At 45.8% G+C, this 18,598-nt stretch overlaps 3 protein-coding genes across 4 annotated transcripts; 1 reads left to right on the forward strand and 2 right to left on the reverse strand.

Moving 5' to 3' along the window:
- Nucleotides 1-511: 511 nt before the first annotated feature.
- On the reverse strand, nt 512-9,917 carry LOC136953805 (plastin-3-like). 2 transcript variants are annotated; one of them, XM_067247225.1, is made up of 16 exons: nt 9,762-9,917; nt 8,443-8,527; nt 7,851-8,002; nt 7,581-7,710; nt 6,451-6,583; nt 6,062-6,143; nt 5,778-5,943; nt 5,550-5,692; nt 4,866-4,961; nt 4,275-4,470; nt 3,684-3,762; nt 3,313-3,430; nt 2,940-3,073; nt 2,510-2,633; nt 2,053-2,177; nt 512-1,690 (listed from the first exon to the last, which is right to left on the reverse strand). In XM_067247225.1, the coding sequence occupies exons 2-16, from the start codon at nt 8,501-8,503 to the stop codon at nt 1,558-1,560; spliced, it is 1,872 nt and encodes a 623-aa protein (XP_067103326.1). In that variant the 5' UTR covers nt 8,504-8,527; nt 9,762-9,917; the 3' UTR covers nt 512-1,557. The 2 variants fall into 2 exon arrangements, with proteins under 2 accessions (XP_067103326.1, XP_067103325.1); XM_067247224.1 differs by lacking the exon at nt 9,762-9,917 and adding an exon at nt 9,411-9,521.
- Nucleotides 9,918-11,563: 1,646 nt separating this feature from the next.
- Nucleotides 11,564-14,893, reverse strand: LOC136953972 (magnesium transporter protein 1). Its single transcript, XM_067247470.1, has 10 exons — nt 14,763-14,893; nt 14,123-14,292; nt 13,922-14,039; nt 13,588-13,728; nt 13,218-13,358; nt 12,907-12,996; nt 12,764-12,827; nt 12,592-12,666; nt 12,319-12,409; nt 11,564-12,177 (listed from the first exon to the last, which is right to left on the reverse strand). The coding sequence occupies exons 1-10, from the start codon at nt 14,847-14,849 to the stop codon at nt 12,162-12,164; spliced, it is 993 nt and encodes a 330-aa protein (XP_067103571.1). The 5' UTR covers nt 14,850-14,893; the 3' UTR covers nt 11,564-12,161.
- A 1,453-nt stretch (nt 14,894-16,346) lies between these two features.
- On the forward strand, nt 16,347-18,492 carry cfap96 (cilia and flagella associated protein 96). The gene is made up of 7 exons (XM_067248310.1): nt 16,347-16,456; nt 17,071-17,290; nt 17,371-17,508; nt 17,642-17,717; nt 17,798-17,977; nt 18,072-18,244; nt 18,438-18,492. The coding sequence occupies exons 1-7, from the start codon at nt 16,357-16,359 to the stop codon at nt 18,490-18,492; spliced, it is 942 nt and encodes a 313-aa protein (XP_067104411.1). The 5' UTR covers nt 16,347-16,356.
- The last annotated feature ends 106 nt before the right edge of the window (nt 18,493-18,598 follow it).

Below are 18,598 nucleotides of genomic sequence, written 5' to 3' on the forward strand. Positions count from 1 at the left end.
CCTGTCAGTCTATCTGCCTGTGGGTCTATCTAGAACAACAGGATGTCTGTAGGAAAACGAGGGATGAGCATTGAGAGGAGTAAAGGTGGAAAGATGAAAGGAGAAAATGATTACATGCACCCCCCGCCCCTACACACACAGACACACACACATAATTCATGTGTGGCAACATCTCACCCCTCAATCTGCAAAGCTCAACTACAGCCACTCTGCCTTTCTCATCCCCATCTGGATGTGTGTGAGTGCGCGTGTGCGTGTGAGCCAATCCTTTGTACAAGTGGGCTCATTGTTATTCAGGAAGCTCGTTTGAAGTGGCCTGGCAGTGTTGGTGAAGTGGTGTGAGTGTGGGTGGACTGCGTGCGTGAAATCGTACAAAAGTGTTTGTCTGTTTTGATCCATGAGTTGGGACTCTACATTTGATATCCTGTTTAGGGGACATACACCTGCATCACCCACAGGCATGTACACACACACACAAACACATTATATACTTAAACAGAAACAAGGTGACTCAATACTAGGCACAGTTTTATTTCTCTTAAGCAGTTTGCCACTGACATCATTATACGTGCGACAGGTCCAGCATTTTGCCACATAGAGCGAGTCCACATGTCCGCACTTGGTCTGACGCTATGTGGTCTGAGAGTGGACTGGTCCAGTTTCTCTCCCAGTAACAACAGATATATATCCTCATCACACCCTCACACACAATATTCAAAGTTTCACTCATCCACTATAAGGAAACTCGCATAAAGGAATAAACAAAAATATTTGCATATCACGCTTAGTGTGTTTTTTTGATTGAGGATGAATTTGACCCAAAATTCAACAGTGTTCGGGACATGTCTTTAATATTTTCCGACTGAGATGATAAAAAAGTATGTTTTTCTATTTTCTACTGACATGATGGAATGTCACCTGGATGGAGGTTATTGGGTTGAATCTGCAGCAAGGCAACATCGTATTGAGTTCAGCGCCCTTTCCACGTTCTCTCTCCCTCCACCCTTCCACTTGCTCTCTCCCTCTTCCTCCTTCTCTGCCCACTCTCCCTCTCAACGTTAATCACAGTGAGGCGAACAGAAGCACAAACCAGCTCTCTAATCACCAGTGAACAAAAACACAAAGATTACCATTCATGATGACGATGGCTTAACTCCACGTTCATTGGCAGATACATCATTATTCATAAATGCTGAATAGTTATTTGCTAACTGAGTTGTTAGTAGCTAACTGAGCTTTTCATTGGCTGTTATTGACTTCTGGGTCATGTGACTGACTGGCGACCGCAGCACACAGGTTGGGGTCCAGCCTGAGATTGGACTAACCTTCGCTGTCACCTCCCAACATTGACTAAGACTAAATCAAGGCTGCAACTTGATTGGCTGGTGGAATGGTTTCACCAGGAAGTCAAGCGACATCCAGAAAGGAAGGCGGTTGAACAGTATTCAGAGTTGAGGCACAGGGATGCTGCTGAGAAAGAGAACAATGTGTGTGTGTGTGTGTGTGCGTGTGTGAAGTGTTGTGTGTGTGCCCGTGTGTGCCTGTGTGTGTGTTTGTTTATGCCCTCTTCATGCCCCTGCCCATGAGACAGGCGAAAACAGTCATCACCATCTTCGGGTTCACCTCCACCAGGTCTTCCGGCAGCGCATACACACGGGCCCCGATCTTTCTCGCCATGGAAACCGCGTACCTGGGGTCCGAGGTCAGAATTAGGATCCACTTCACAATAAAGGAACGTGAACTCAACCTCCCCACTAGATAAAAAAAGAACTAACTTGGCTTTAGGGTTGGTTAGCATTAGTTTAGCATAGCTTTCGCGCATTGTTTTGTAGACTAACTACTAGCTTATCTACTCTATAAAGACAGAGTATTGGGCATTGGGGTTAGGGTTAGTTAGAAATGGGTAAGTGGTTCTAGTGTGGGACAAGTGTGTAGGAAGGAGATTCCGTACTTTGCTATAGAAAGAGGATGTGAGGCAAGAAATATTTTCTTTTCAAAGGGGGGCTTGGCTGAAACAGTATGAGAACCCCTGGCTAAGGCAGAGACACTCACTTGGCATTGTCCAGTTTATCGTCATCAGAGAGACTTCCTTTCTTCACCAGGTCATAGTTAATACTGTGTGGCTGGATGGAGTCAATCAGGTCCAGCACAGGAAGACTACTGCTGATCTCTTTGTCCTGTAATCACACACAAAGCAGTTTCAAATTTGTGTCTTTGTCTCTCTCCTCCTACACGTCCTCTGAGATGTTACTTTTATTCTGATCCTCAAAAGTCCCCGTGCCTCGAGAATGGTGGTGTCTTTGTTTCTACTCATAATATTGTAAATCATCTTCAGGTTATCTATATATCTTCTCCAATAGCCACTCTTGACTATATGGCCCATTAAGAACTATGGAGGAGAGAGCCTGGGGTCCTAAGTGCACACACACACACACAGACACACTTGCACGCGCACACACACACACACACACTCACCTAACCAAACCTGTCCACCTGTGGTGTGACTTACCTTGAAACCAGAGATCTTAGAAGTCTTTCCGGCTTCTGTCAGAGTCTTGTTGACCCATTTTATGATCAGTTCATCTCCTGCTGCCTCTCCGTCTCCAAGGTCTTCTAGCACATTGAGAGTATACCTGAAAATAGGTCAGCGAATAGTCAGGTCTGATATTCTGAGGGGAGGTCAGCGATTAGTCAGGTCCGATATTCCGAGGATATGTGAGTGGTTAGTCAGGTGTGATATTCTGGGTATAGGTCCGCGGCTTGTCAGGTCTAATATTCTGAGGATAGTTCACCAATTGGTCAGGTGTGATATTCTGAGGATAATGTGATTGGTTAGTCAGGTGTGATATTCTGAGGATAGGTCCGCGGCTTGTCAGGTCTGATATTCTGAGTACAGATCAGCCTCTCTGTCTTTCCCTCCCTCTACCCTCCTCTCCTACCTCCTCATAAGTTGCCACACCAGTGCCAGAGTGAGGGTGGGGTTCCCTTCGTTCAGGTCCTGCCCCCCGATGCCCACCAGAGAGAACTTGGCCTCCTTCTTTCCCAGCTGAACGGCGTAGTTACAGTTCTCCAGCTGAACACACAAACACAACGCAAGAAATCAGCCCACGCCCATTCTCAGACTTGTGATCACATCAATAGGGTGAGATGTTGAAGCTGTTGGCCCAAATCACAAGTCCGTAATCATTTCCAGTCATTACAGTTAGACTAACTTGTGTATTTCTTTACATGTAAGTAAACTATCAAGAAATGAAATAATCCCCTCAGGGAAAAATTATTTTTGCAACTTTCTGTTGCGTAGTATGTGTGTACCTTCTTCATGTTGGCTCCTAACTTGGGGTATGGAGGTCGGTTCACTTTGTTGTTCCAGTCCACATGAACCTTGATCCTCTCATAGAGCTGCAGGATCACCAGAGCATCCAGGAGATCTCTGGAACACAGACACACACAGTTTCACCTTTGAATATATAACACACGTATAAATACGTATATACGCATGCGTAAGTGAATAATAAAAACACTTTCATCTAGCTTAAAGTACACATATGTATTACCATATAGAATGTATGTAAATATATATAAAGATAATACTTCTGTTATATTGTTAACAGTGTAGATGCTGGAGTACTAGCAGACAGGGTTATTGTTAGGCTAAACTAGCTAAGTCATGAAAGACAAGTTACCCGTAGATGTGGTTGACATGAGGGTTGACTCCCAGAGAATTCATCCAATTCCGGAAAGTTCTTTCCTCCCTCGTCTCACCTAAGGGTTGGTGAGAAACACATTAGGAGTAGTACCGCCGGTGGCCAACAAGTGGAGACAAAGCCCAAGGCTCTACATAAACCTGCACTGACAAGCCATTCAGAAAAGTTGTTCACTAAGGCCTTCATGGTGACTGAGAGGTCTGAGTATTTCCACTCTGACCAAATGGTTGAGTTATTCATTGTTGTCAAATACGCAATCCGCTTTGTGTCTGATATGAATCTAATGGGAGTGTGTATGAGTCAGTGTGTTTGTTTACAGTGTAAACATTGAATGGAAATAGTGTGCGTGAGTGTTTTTGTTTGACAATCATGGACAATGTGTTCAGTTATGCATTTAACCTTGAATAAGAAGAGTCTTATTTGTATCTGATCTCATTCTGCTGAGTGTGTGTGTGTAAAGAGAGAGTACATATTAGAAAGACAAAGAGAGAATGTATGTGGGTATAGTGAGTGTACAGACTGTATATGGAAAGGCAGTGTGTGTGTGTGTGTGTGTGCGCGCGTACCCACCCTCCAGCCGGCCCCAGTCCAGATCCTGGTTTTCGGGCTTGGTGAGAGAGGGATGCTTGTTAAACAGGTTGGCCACGAAGGCCAGGTTGAGTTTGGGGTTGCCGCTGACGACGTCGGCAGGGGTGACAAACTGGCGGCAGCCCAGCCTATCAGCTTGCTGCAGCATGCTCTCGGCTCTCTTCAGATCGTCCTTCTCCTGTAGACACACTCGTTATCATCATGGTCATTACCATTATCCACCTCTCTGTCATCACGGTCACCTGCCCCATTAACCTCTAAGTCACTGACTTCATTGTCACCATTATCCCATTACTTCATCAAGTAGGATAAGGTCATTTAGGAGAAGGTCATTTAGGAGAAAGTCATTTAAAGGACATGAATTAGTTTGAGAGGATCACAAAGCATCATGGCCATTCAGTGCCATGCTGTGTCTAATGCAGTTTGGGTCAAATTCTTACTCAGGATGCTAGATGCCACACACAGTCTTACAGACATCTGTGCAGCCTGGCATCCCCCATCATTCTAGCCAGCTCCGGATTCTTCTCCATCAGGGAGACAGGTCTTTAAGGGACGGTGAGGTCAGATACTCACGCTGAGGCCTGCCAGGCTGATGCTGATGGCGGCTCTGTCCTCCTTGCTCCCATCAGGAGCGATCTGGTTGAGCAGGTGGAAGTAGGATCTGGAGTCCTGGATAACACACACATGCACACAATTACTCTTTAAGGAACAATAGAGCTACACACCCATTTGGGGAAGAGGGATTAGCACTCAAGTAATTTAATCCAAACTATACATACATGACAAAACACTGGTGAACAAACACAAACAACTGGAACACTGGGGGGGGGGAACATGCGATCAGAAGACAGAGAGCTCCTAGTCAGTGTGAACCGGTACCTTGATTGAGTTTGAGAAGTCTCCTAACTGAAGCATGACGTAAGACAGACAAAGAGAGAAAGAGACAGAGAGAGGGAAGGAAAAAGAGAGAAATGGTAGACAGACCATCAACAACATACACAGACAGACAGACAGACAGACAGACAGACAAACAGAGCTATGGATGAAGACAGTCAACAAACAGACAGCTAGGTAGATAGACCGAGACAGACAGACTGACTGACAGGCACACAGCCAGCCAGCCAATTAGGTTGATTGACATTCAGACAGACAGACAGACAGGCAAGTAGACAGACAGACAGCTAGACAGACAGACAAACTCAGATAGGCAAGTAGGCAGACAGACAGGCAGGCACACAGCCAGCTAGGCAAACAGACCTTGATGTCAGAGCTGAAGTTGTTGATGGGGTTGAGGCCGGCATTCTGCAGGTGGAAGTTGGCCCAGCGCAGCAGCAGCTCCTCTGGAGACAGTTTCATCAGGTCTGCCAGACTTTCTCCCTCCCTCAGCAATGCTGCTAGAGCTACACACACACACACACTATGTCACACCTTTTTTTGAGAGAGAAAGTGAGTGAGTGTGTGTGAAGATGCTTCTACTGTATATACCTTCGTTCTTGCTGAGCTCTATGTCGGCGAACAGGCCTATCTTGATGATCTGCCAGAGCAGACCCAGAACCAGGTGAGGTTTGCCCTCCTTCAGGTCCAGCGCTCCAATGTTCACCACATGACACCCGATGGCCGACGCAGAGTTCAGAGCCAGGTTCAGATTCTCCTGCAGAGAGGAATGACAGCGTCGCGGCTCACTTCCACCAAACCAGTAGCTAACTCGTCCATTGACTAACCCGCGTGGCCAACAAACCCATGTGGTGCAGCTAAGCTAACCAACGCACCTGGATGGTGAAGGGTGTCAGTTTCTTCTTGTTGATGGTTCTCTCGTCTATGGTGTCTGGGACGGACAGGTTGATCATTTTACTGCAGGAAAACACAACCGGGGGGGGGGGGGGGGGGGGGGGGGGGGGGAACAGAGTCAGCGACTAGCGACCAGAGGAGAGGAGAGAGAAGAGGAGAGAGATTGACTTCAGAGGGGAGACAAGTCATACAGGGGTGAACAGTGTGAGGAAGCGAGACCAGTTAAAGAGGGCAGAACAGCGTGCAGATGAGAGCCCCGAAGGAGGAGGAGACAGGAGAAGAGGAGAAAGAGATGAATGAAGGAGGGAAAAGGTGACAAGTGAGAGGAGGAAGATTTAGCACGAGGAGGAGGCGGAGGTGTGAGCCTCACCACAGCACGATGCCATCGCCCACAGCTGTGAAAAGGGCACCGGTGCTGGGGTTGATGGGCAGCACATGTTTGCAGTCAGGGTCCTTCTCCAGAGCCGAGCTGATCCAGTTAGCAAACGCATAGCGCTCCTCCTCTGGAATACACAACACCAAACGACACATAAACATCTAACACAGAGACAAACATACTGTACACCGTCATACAGCAACACACACACCCAAGACTGCAGCTGAGGGCTGTGAAGATGATGCCTCCTCTAACACACGTATGTGACCCTTGAGACAAGGGTTGGTCTCACACAGCACACTTATTTGGGCACACAAATACTCATCACAGGAACACAAAAATACCCCCCCAAAAATATATATTTTTTCAAATGTTGAATTCATTATTTGTTTTAATAACAATTCCATCGAGTAAGTGCCCCCGAAATGCCCCACATGGCATTGTGTGTTGTACGTGTTCTGAAAGGAATTGGAGTCTGCCAGGAAGAGAATAGAGAAATAAAGTCATCATCACCAATGAACGTAGTATGCCAAGAAGTGTGATGCCACTTCCTGCAAGACAGGAAGTGTAGCCAAGACAGCAGGGTGACCATTTAACAAAGTGGAATGTTAGCCGTAGTGGATATGGTGTAGCACCCTGCTAAGTAGCCTACACTGAACATACTAGCATCACCTGTTCAGCTCACTCCTCACCACTGCTGACTTATATTATATTTAGTCATTTAGCAGATGCTCTTATCCAGAGCGACTTACAGTAAGTACAGGGACATTCTCCCCGGGGCAAGTAGGGTGAAGTGCCTTGCCCAAGGACACAACGTAATTTGGCACAGCCGGGAATCGAACCAACAACCTTCTGATTAATAGCCCGACTCCTTAACCGCTCAGACATCTGACCCCCCTGACACGCAGCCAGCGAGGCAGACAGACTTAAGACTTAACAGTAGTTCCCTGAATTTTCATTGTATTTAGTTGTCGTGACAGTCATCACTTAGAGAGAGGAGAGGTGGTCAGGCAGGGAGGAAGTTTTGAATCTTCTTTGCATCCGTGTAACCCCCCCCCCCCCCAAGCTCAATCACATGTCTTTCCTTGGTGACACAGACACAGATACTGTACAAGCACACACACCTGAGAAGGAGTGCTGCGTCCCCACACTGGACAGCTCGCTGGTGCCTCCGATGGCCAGGATGCCTTCTTTCCTGTTGATGGCCTTACGGAAGGTCTTCGCAACGTTATCACCCTTAAGCTCATGGAATATCTGCAAAGAATACACACTTACTAGGGTCAGAGTGTGGTCAGGGTGTGGTCAGATTATTTTAAGAAGGGCTCAGTACAACATGGTCAGGCTGGAGATTCTGTAACATAAGAGTGTGGTCAGAGACCGTTGAAGCCCCTCACAGAAATAAACTCATCAAAGTTGATCTGGTTGTCTTTGTTGCGGTCAAGCTTCTGGATGATCTCTCGGACTTTGTAACCTGGCAACGGTAAATTGGCTTCTTTAAAGAGCTCGGTGAGCTCAGAGTCACAGATGAAGCCATTATTGTCAATATCTGTGGAGAGGATACAAAAGAGGAAGGGTGGATAAATGCATAAATGTAAATGTAAATGTGGATGAGAGAGAGAGAGAGACAGAGAGAGAGAGAGAGAGAGAGAGAGAGAGAGAGAGAGAGAGAGAGAGAGAGAGAGAGAGAGAGAGAGAGAGAGAGAGAGAGAGAGATTGATGGGGAAATCAAAGAGGCAAGATATGCTCAGTTCCTGTAATAAGGCTGGACACAGATTGGAAAGATATTGAAGGCCTATCGAAAGGCCTACTTAATTAAAAATGTAGAAACAAGGAAGACTTGTCAAAACAGAACCTAGAAGTGTATTGCCTAGAGTTACTCAAGCTTACTGTTTAGTCATCTCTAGGATAGGACATACTTTGTAAGTGAAAAGCACTAATAGGGAATGTGAACTGAACTCAAGCCTCTCACCACACACACACACTCACCTACTTTCCGGAAAGCCTCCTTCAACTCCTCCATCTCTTCTCCTGATATCTTGTTTGCCATCTCTTTTCTTTAGATGCAACAGCCCTGCAGAGCGTGGAAAGCAGACATTTAACCACCTGCCAGCTATCTCCTCTCATCCCAAAGAACAGAAGCGTCTATGCATATTGACCAAAAATCAACTAAGAGCAAGCTGCTCCGTCCTGCGAAACCTCCGCCGACCACACCCATCAGAAGCATAATTATACAGCATAACGTGGTAAATGATTCTGGTAGCCTCGGGCTGTTGGCTGTGAAGTATCGGCACTGATCATATGATGGCAATTAATGTAGCGTGTCTTTATCACATGACTGATGTTACAAGTCAGGCAGTTCCGCACTCGATGATGGATTGGTTAGGGGACCGCATGGTCCACATCAGACCGTACTGTACAGTACGTCATCCACCCTCAGCACAACCCGTCCCGCAGCTGCAGCTAAGACAAAAAACGCCTCTACTAAATCACATTAGCTTGTGATTGTGAGTCTCGGGTACATCTCAGTTCCTCACAAGCCCCAGGCGGTTCAGTTCAGTACACAACCTTGTCAATTCCCAGACAGTAGACATATTAGGACAGAACACGGGAGACGCAACGGGCTAACTTCATTGTCTCAATTAGCTACAATTTGTGCAAAAACACGTTTTTAGACATTTCTTATTTAAAATTAAATCGTTTTCTAGGAAGACAGCTCATTTTTAAAAAGCGAAAAAATACTTTGTACACACAAACACAGAATAACGTCGACTGGGAAGTGCGCATATCGGTGTCATTGTTATTAGATTATACATCGTTAGATAATCTGACGTTTTTTTTCTCTCCGATATCACACATTGATTTAGTCTATGTATACGACCACACTCAAATCCAGAAAACAAATATTAATTGCCATTAATGTAGGCTAATATTGCAGCGCGTTGTCACAGTCCTACCTAGCTCAAGTGGCGTGTATAGCAGAACATCCGTAGAGGAATTGTAGTATCCTGTGGACTTGATTCTGTAGTTCTCAGCCCCACCAGTGTCCTGGAGCCTCACATTCCCAATTCCTCCTCCTGCAGGATGACGCCCCGCCCCACCCCTCCCTACTGTGCCCCGTCAGAAACTACGGTTCTCCACCCGAAACCAGAGATGCACCTGGCATAACTTTACTGCTGATGCTAGACCTGGACCATATACCATTATCCTAAACCTAAAAACAATCAGTAACTTTAACCTTACCTGAAACTAACATGTATGTATACCCTATGTACACCTGAATATAACTGTCATGTCAATACACCTACCTGGAAAAATTATAGTTGGTAGTGGTGGTGGTGAGTGGGGGGAGGCAGATGAAAACGTCTTGTGACAGAGTGGGCTGACTGTTGCACACCCACATTACTGTACTCCACTTAGATATCTTCTCCCTCTCTTGAATGGCCACACCAACTCACAAACTTGTGAGATGATTCTGAACTCATGGTAGATTCTGCTGCCTGTCCTCACATGTCTGTGCACCAGGCATTCCTTTCTTCCTCATACCTCAATGTGTTCATTCATGTCAAACAATAAATACCTTTTCCTTATATGACACGACAGCCCTCATCATTTCACCAACATCCCATCCTGTCCTGTACAGGACTGGGTCTCTACAGGCAACATAAAACTAGCTGATTTGTTAGCTGTTTTTGTGAAATGTTGGGAACGATGGGAATTGCTCTCTACAGCTGTTTCTTCACCCTGGGTTAGAGCTAAGGAATGTAATCAGCTGGATGACCAAATCGTTTCAACAGAGTTGGCGGGTTGTCAATAGTGGGTGTGTGTGTGTCCATTGTTGCAACCCGATAGGATAAGTTAAATGCATTAAACACATGGTCCTCTGACTCACACTGCCCTTCGTGTTTACCCCCCCAAACACTCAACCAGACTCAATATACTCACACATAAATGTTCATTTGGCAAAATCAACTGAATGCCTCGAACTCTTCTCTCTCTCACATACACACACACCATTATACAGGCTTACAGAAGTATGCTTGCCCAGGAGAAATGAGGAGTTTTCAAGCTTGGTAGTGTGGTGACCGCCAGAGAAACACCCTGGATTGAAACAATTCTACTCATATCAGGTCACATCAACAGTGGACGGCAAGACCTGTTTCATGAATACAACTTAGACATACCTCACTGAGCATCTTCCTAATCTTTTGAAGGATTTCATGGATGATCTAGTGTGTGTTATCACAGCTCTCTGTAACATACCTGGTACACTGACCCTTTCAGACACAAAATGAATTGTGAAATGTGTGTGTGTCTAGGGCTAGGTAGTGGTCTTTGGCTGAATCCCGGAGGGCACCCTCTCCTGAGGGAAACAATGCAGTCCCTCAGCCGGGACACACCTTTCCTCTCAGCCTGCATGGCCTTATATGGTAATACAGACAGCTCTTAGAGTGATTGGCTGGGCTGGGTTCAGAGTGGGGAGTTCTGATTCTCCCCTGCCCATCAGCACACACCTGTTCAGACAGATACACCACAAACATGCCATTAACCTGTATGACACACAGGAACACAAACACACACTCTTTTTCAATGATCTTCCTCCAGGTGATGTGGCCATGGAGTGAATGGTAAACCCTTGTAAAGTAGCAGTCAGAACAAAGCCTAATGGCCAGTTCCTAATGGCATTATTCTGCACATTGCTCTTTAACATTATCCACACCCTCAGGCAGTTCTAGAACATTCATATCCTTAACTCTGGAACCCTTATTTGTACCTCCAGGCTGTTGAGCTCTATCCCACCTCTCTACAACCCATTGCCACACACTACTAATTGTAGAACCCTTCTCTACATCCTGACTTTTCTAGACCTTTTCTCTGCTGCTCTAAAGGCTGTTTATACCCCAACACAGCCCTGAAACTTTTCAATACAGTTTCATAACCCTTCTCCATACCGTACGACAGCTCTAGAACCCCTCCCTCCACATCCACAACAAGCTGCTGTAGGATGAGCAGTATTTGGAAAATGCTGCCACCTATTGGTGGCAGCTGGTGGTGTTGGGGATAATTGCAGCGCAGCAACAGAATCACAGAGGTGACGATCCACATCGGAGGTTGTTAAGGCACTTTAATAACAGAACGCATCACCTGAGACGCAGGCCTGATGTAAAAGGAAATCCCATCCCGATAACGGTAGCATGTCAGTGCTGCAGACACTATCATAGCAATGACACGTGAGTACTGATCTGGACACTAACAAAGCTTTGTCACCATGGGGGTGGGTACTGAGTGGAAGTGAAGAGATGGAGGAGGGAGGGAGGGCGGGTGGGCCAGGGGGAGGGAAAGATTTACTGAGGTAGAACCCATCACAGTCCAGTAAAGTTTCTCCTCGCCTTCACGCCGTTGACAAGTAGCTTGGAACAGCGAGTGTGAGTGGTGAGTCCACACCGCCACCTGACAGAGCAACAGACCACATCTAAAAGGCACACTGGCTTGACCCGACTGGTGGAAATGGCAAGTTTATAAAAAGGGGTTTAATGTCAAGATGAAAAAAAAAACAACAAAAAAAACTGGGAGCTACCAATTTGTGGGCTGAGACACGACTGTTTGAACATCAAGGCACTTCCTGATTGGACAAACTACTCCTCTGTGGTGGTTTTCCTTCAGCTCCTATTGGCCAAGGTCCTCCGGCTCCTATTGGCCGATGTCTCCTAACTCATCAGGAAACTGCAACACAGACAGAGATTGGTATGGTGACTTGAGAGTAGTTTCTATGGTTACCTGTAGGAGTCATCAGTGGTTACTTGGGAGATGTTATGGATGCCTGTAGAGGAATCTCCAGCTTTGTTTGACAGTATCTATAGTTACCTGTAGGGGTATCCATGGTACTTGGCTCTGAAGATGGACAGCAGCCAACTGAAGAAGAGCATGACCAGGCCAATCCCTGCGACACACATGACTGGACAAGAGAAGGGATTTAAATAAGTCCATTATCCAACCAGAGGTAAGGACATGAAAGTCATCAGCTGTGTGTGAGTGAATGTGCACGGTGTTGATCTAAAACGTAAAGTCCTTTGGTGACATTACTTGTTAAAAGGACTATACAAATAAAGTTTAATTTGATTCGATTTGTGTACATACTCTTCCTCTTGCCGATATCAAGATCAGATGTAGCGGCTTCATGCAACAACACCATCCCCATGGTTACTGCAGAGTCTGAGGCAAAGGTTAAGGACCAAACAAATTAGTGTGTACGTGTGTGTGCGTGTGTGTGTGTGTGTGTGCATCTGTGTTGAGGCCTATGAAAGGATACTGAACAGAAGAACAATGTGGGTTTCAGCCACAAACTGGGCCTGGCTGCTTCCATGGATGTAGCTCTAGAACAAGAAACAGGAGACTTAGGACCCAAACACACAACGCATAAACACACACACGCACACACACACAAGGGCTCACCACTTGTCCGGTGTTGGGGTTCTTGTGGGCGTAGGGGGGGCCACGGATGTGGTTCCACATCTGTCCTGACGTCATGATCAGAACGAAGCACTAAAACACAGAACCAGAAGTCAGTTTTATATTACACTGAAAATATATTCATCTAACCTGTAATTGAGATCAAAAGGCAAAAAAAAAGAAAATCCATCAAGTAATATTTTAAAATAATTTGGGGTTGTTCTGGCAATAATGGTTTAGGGTCAAGGGTCAAGTTAGAACATTGTCACAGAGGGTGATTGGTTGGGGTCAAGAGTCAAGAGGGGGAGGGTTACCAGAGCAGAAAAGGCCCAGACATTCTTGTTGAACAGGAACTCTAAGTTGTTGCGTCGGAGGTAGGCCAGCCCTCCTATTACTGCCAGCAGGAATCCCAGCATCAGAGGCCCTGCGTAGTTAGGAGGTCGGATCACCCTTACCTAACACACACACACACACGATCACAGGTAAGAAGTGTAACCGAACACTGATTTCCGTTCCCCCCAGTTCTTGCTTTGATCCGCCATACTTTCTAGAACTGCATCAACACACCATACACTCAAATCATATTATTTAGAGTAGAGAGTAGAGTAGCACTTCATTTGAATGACACTGTTCCAGCTGCGTCAAAAGACAAAAATTGAATATTCAGAAGAAACAGTATCTTACGTGGACGTCAGTGCGGTCTGCGACCCAGCGAGCCAGCTGCTCTGCGGCGAAGCCTCGGACCTGCAGCTCATACGTGTCGCTGCGCTTGGGCTTGCCCTTGGCTGGGAAGTTGATGAAGGTCGGAGCGGAGTTCATGTTGAGCTGAAACCCAACCGAAATCACTGGTACTGTGCATGCAAGCTAGGCTATTTGACTTAACATACTGTGTTTGTATTGCAGTTGAAGAGACAAGTTCTCCCAAGTATTTGAAATGCAAACTGACCCAGGTCTGAAGCTAGATCCTGAATAAGGATGTTACTTCAGGGCAGTAGGAGGTAAAACTTCAGCTATTTACCATCTGGAAGACGTCGGAACCTTCATCAAAATCCACCGTTGCAAAGAAGACCTTGTTGGTGAAGGCATTGGAGTAACGCCAGGAGTTAGCAAGAACCTGGTACTCTTCATCGGCCTGCCTGCAAACACACAAGTCAATATTACACACAAACACTTACACATGCGCTGTAACTAAATCACACACACATAAACACACACTCACTTGCAGACTCCGCACTGCCTCTGTGGCTGCAGGGCTGTGAACATAATGATGACGGAGTAGTTTCGAGGAGGAGCTTTGACAAACCGACGGAACTTATCCCCGTTCATCCGAATGACAGAACGTTTACTGGCCCAGTCCATCATCTGGCTCACCTTCTCAGAGAGCAGGGTCTGGGCGAAGGGCAGAAGTTATAGGACAGTGCATGGGTTAACTCCTTACAGTGTATTCGCTGCTAAGTTTTGTAAATCTAAAGCAAAGCAGAGATCATTGTGTAACGTGGTTTAGTTTAGTAGCCAACTCGGCATTGGCTAGCTAGCTTACATCTTAGTTTACAAGCTGCGTCCTTATCACACTAAGCTAAAACCACCACGTTGGGGAAAATACAGTATGTGCCACCGTCAGTGAGGTTACACAGACACTGTGCAGGATGGCGTTTTACAGTGTATATTAATGATGTCAGTATATTTATATATTTTATGGCATGTCATTCGTGGAAGTACTTTAGCTAGTACTGTAGATAGCCACTGAGCTAGCAAGCTACATTCACTAACATTAGCTTAGCTTGGAACACACCGATTGAAAACCTTCATTGTGCGATTTGCATCCGGTAATATTAACAAACCCTTGCAGGATAACATACCTCCCTTTTCTTCTGTCCAACTGAAGGCACGCCATTGCATATTAGCACCAGAAAAAGAGAATACAAAAGTCTTGTAAACATTTCCATCCTACTGTACTTCCCTACTGACTGTCACTACTTCCCTGCTAAGCCTTGTCAGTTGCCTATTGGTGGATTTCTAGCCAATAGAGGTCAGTAAGTGACAGTGCGGGTATAGTCAGAGCCTGTCTAAAGGAGAGCCTGTTCACTCCCCAAGCCCCATTGTACCGAATTTTGTTGCAGTTACACCAGAGTTCCACTGGGAGTGATCGCGGTCCAGTGCAAAATGAATGGGAGTCTATGGAGCTAAACGGTTACATTTGGCTCTTTCGCCTGATTGTCGTTGAGAAATCTCAGATTTGATTATAGGTCGAAAGTTGAATGAACGAGTACTTATGTCCTTTCGATCTCTTACAGGGTGAGTCGTTGTTGCCCATAACACGCTAGCATTCTGCTAATGAATGCTGATTGGGAAGTGAAGGACTGACTACGACCAGAGATCCCGCTTGATGGTATCCGAAGCGGAACCATAATGTCAGAGCATTAGCAACAACATAAGCAAGCCAAAACTCTTTCTAGCATGTGTATTGACAGGGAGAGCCTAACCGTTGCAGTTCTATGGTTCTCCCCATATTACACATTCTCTGGTATCGTGGTGATTACGAGTGTCAACAGAAAGCCCGGTAGAGGGCAGTATTGTTTAATTGATATCATTAACTTTGTAAATTTCCCAACTGTGCTAGGATTGATTAGAATCAGAATTATTATGTCTGCTGTTGCTGGTATGAACGATCCTATTTAAGTAAAACCATTAACACATTTCAATAAATTATTAAAACCATAAAGGTACGGAAGTACCTTGTGCGAAGTACCTGAGTGTGTGTGTGTGTGTGTGTGTGTGTATCTATGTCAGGGCAGATAAATGCATAAAAATCCCGAATAGACGAACAAAAAATTTGAATTAAAAATCTAGGCCTTTATTAAAATGTTCTTTTCAATCCATGTGGATGGGCAGAAATGTCTAAAATCGACATTCTTCAACTGCGCAGTGAATGGAGAAGGTTGGGAACCTGACAGATTAAGCAACAACCTCCCTCCTCTTAGCGGAGCAGCGTGCGGGCTCCAAGGTAACATACTGTGTACACAGACACAGGAGCCGGTTAAATATTTCACTGACCGAGATCACTGACCAGAGCGGTAGGTTTTAATAAATTAATACAAATTCTTAAAACTACCAAACTTCAGTCATTTGCATGACAGTGAGTTATAGAGTTAGACCTATGTTTGTTTGTTTGTTTGTTTAGATTTTTGCAAAGGCTACGTCTACGGGTTTAATATAGGCATACAACTTGTATTTTAGTAATATTGACCATATTACTAATTGCATCTTTACTCAGCAATATGCCATCTCTGTACATTCTTTTAAAATCCAACCCTACCCATTTGCAATAAGGCTGTGTTGAGACAAATATATAGGCCAGAGAGGCCTATATATTTGTAGGCCTATGATCGTCTAAAATGTTAATAGCAGGTAGGCTGACTTGACCAGTGCGCGCTGAACCTGACCAAAGTGAAGATGCCAGCCGGTGAGGGGAAGTCGGACATGGACCGGGTCGGTCTCTTCAAGGAGATGGGCTACATTTCCATCGGAGACAAGTACACCCCGTTCACATACCGTGAGAAATGATTAAATAGGCTATTAAATGATCAGGAGTTAGAGTTTACTAATCTACTATTTCTACGGGTTTATTTTAGATAACTCGTTTGAATATGTGCTTTTCTAAACAAAAAAGTCGTATGTTTAATCATCAACTCTGCACTTGATTCCGACGACTGGACTTTTGCCTCTAGTGGTTACATTTTGAAGAATCTCTTGAAGTAATTATGTGATATACCGTACTGTAGGGCCTTTTCTTGGTACTCGGGTAACATATCCGGGACGGCTAATTGTCTGAAGGATCCTTCCCTGAAATGTGGCAAGACCTCTAGGCTAACCTATACATACAGGGGACTCGAGTGCATTGATAACTATTGGTCCTAAATGCTTTCTTACATTGAAGCATTTTTAACGTAAGCCTAACTGGACATGTCATTTCTACTTTTCTTTTTTATATGAAGGGGCAGGACAAGGGTGAAATTGGCGAGTTTTGGTTACCCTTTAAAGGTTCTTAAAACCTTTCAGCTAGAAGTTTGACAGCTTTTTAGAAAAAATGCTAACCCTGACATTAACCCTACAACAGAGTAAGAAGGTTCCCATGATCTGGTCTTATACTTCCATTGATCCTGTCAGGTCCTTTTAATGAGTCTGCCCAGAAGAACAAGCAGATGATGACAGGAGGTCCTAAGAGCCGGTCCAGCCTGCAGGCAGGCTATTTCGATTCTCATTTCAAGAGGATTTTTGAGCGGGAGGCCCTGTCGGACCCAGCGAAGCTGGCCCGGCAGTACCGCAACCAACAAGCCAAGAGAAACATCGGCAAGGCCTTCCTCCCTAGCAACGGGGAGAAGAAGCCGTAAGGAAGAATGCTGCTACTAAATGTATTGTGGTTCACACTGAAGGAAGTTTCTAGATGTTTGTGTATGGGCATTTCAGGTCAGGGTCAGGCAGCTATTATGGGACTCTGGCTGGTCCTGTCCAGGCCATGAGCGCTCAGAGGCTACCCAGGAAGCAGCACCCTTCTCCTGGCAGGAACATTCTCACCAGCCCGCCCAAGAGGGGCAGTGGCTACAGGTAGACACACAGACATACATACATACATACATACATACAGTACCTGCAGGAATGCACAGCTTTTGTGATGTAAATGTGTCTGTCTATCTGCAGTTCCATATATTGAGTGACCATATATGTCATTTTGTGACAGCTACCCTAACGTCACACTGTCTAAGTTGGAGCCATTCTCGTCTGACCCATTTGACCGTGCCAAGGACGTCCTCAAGGTCAGACCGGCATCCAGTTTACACTGAGTGGTAAATATTTGACGCTGCCCCTAAGCTGTGTATGTGTGTCTGTGTTCCAGAGGGAACTAGTCAACCACAGATCCAGACTGAAGGGAGGCCCATTCAAACTAAACCTTCATCCCAAAGACTATTTCTATGGCAACCCATTTCGTCTGGACAGGCCCCTGCCCCCGCCGAAGAGGTCCGAGGAGAGGGAACGTTTCCCAGTTCCCTTCAAACCCTCCTCCCCTAACAAGCAGGTGAGTCAGACCCCCGACAATGGTCCTTAGAGGTGCGAGACAGGATGTTGTCTGTGGGGGTTCGGTCTAAGGGGTGTGGTCTTTTGTGAGGCAGATTGGCGGGATGAAAGCAGGTACGTTTGACACCTACCCCACCCACTCTGCCGACCCCTATGTCACACGCCGCTCCAAGTCTGTCTCAACAAATAAGGAGGGCAAGATCTTCCACCCCACACCGGGACCCAAGAGCACCCCTGTCAAGAGCATCATCAGCCTCAACGTTAACAAGTAAGACCAGAGAGAGACGGTCAGAACAAAACAGTTAAGCCCAGACAGTTAGATGCCTACGGTAGGTCCTAGAGAGATACAGTCAGATCACTACTGGGAATTCCTGAGAAACTGTGAGAACACTACAGGTGAGACCAGCAATGTTCTGCTCTCTAATCCATGAGCGGCATGTTTGTGCCTCTTTTTTTCACAGGGTGGTGCACTCAGCCAACTACACATCATCCATTCCCTCTGTTATGGCCTTCTAATTGTACAAGCTCCAATGGTGACCCTGGATGTTGTAGTTCCAACTAGGATGTCTAGACTACATTTCACGAGGACTGTGTTGCCTCCATCTTCCAGCAAATAATTTTA

This window comes from Osmerus mordax, chromosome 12, assembly GCF_038355195.1.
Source record: "Osmerus mordax isolate fOsmMor3 chromosome 12, fOsmMor3.pri, whole genome shotgun sequence".
NCBI lineage: Eukaryota > Metazoa > Chordata > Actinopteri > Osmeriformes > Osmeridae > Osmerus > Osmerus mordax.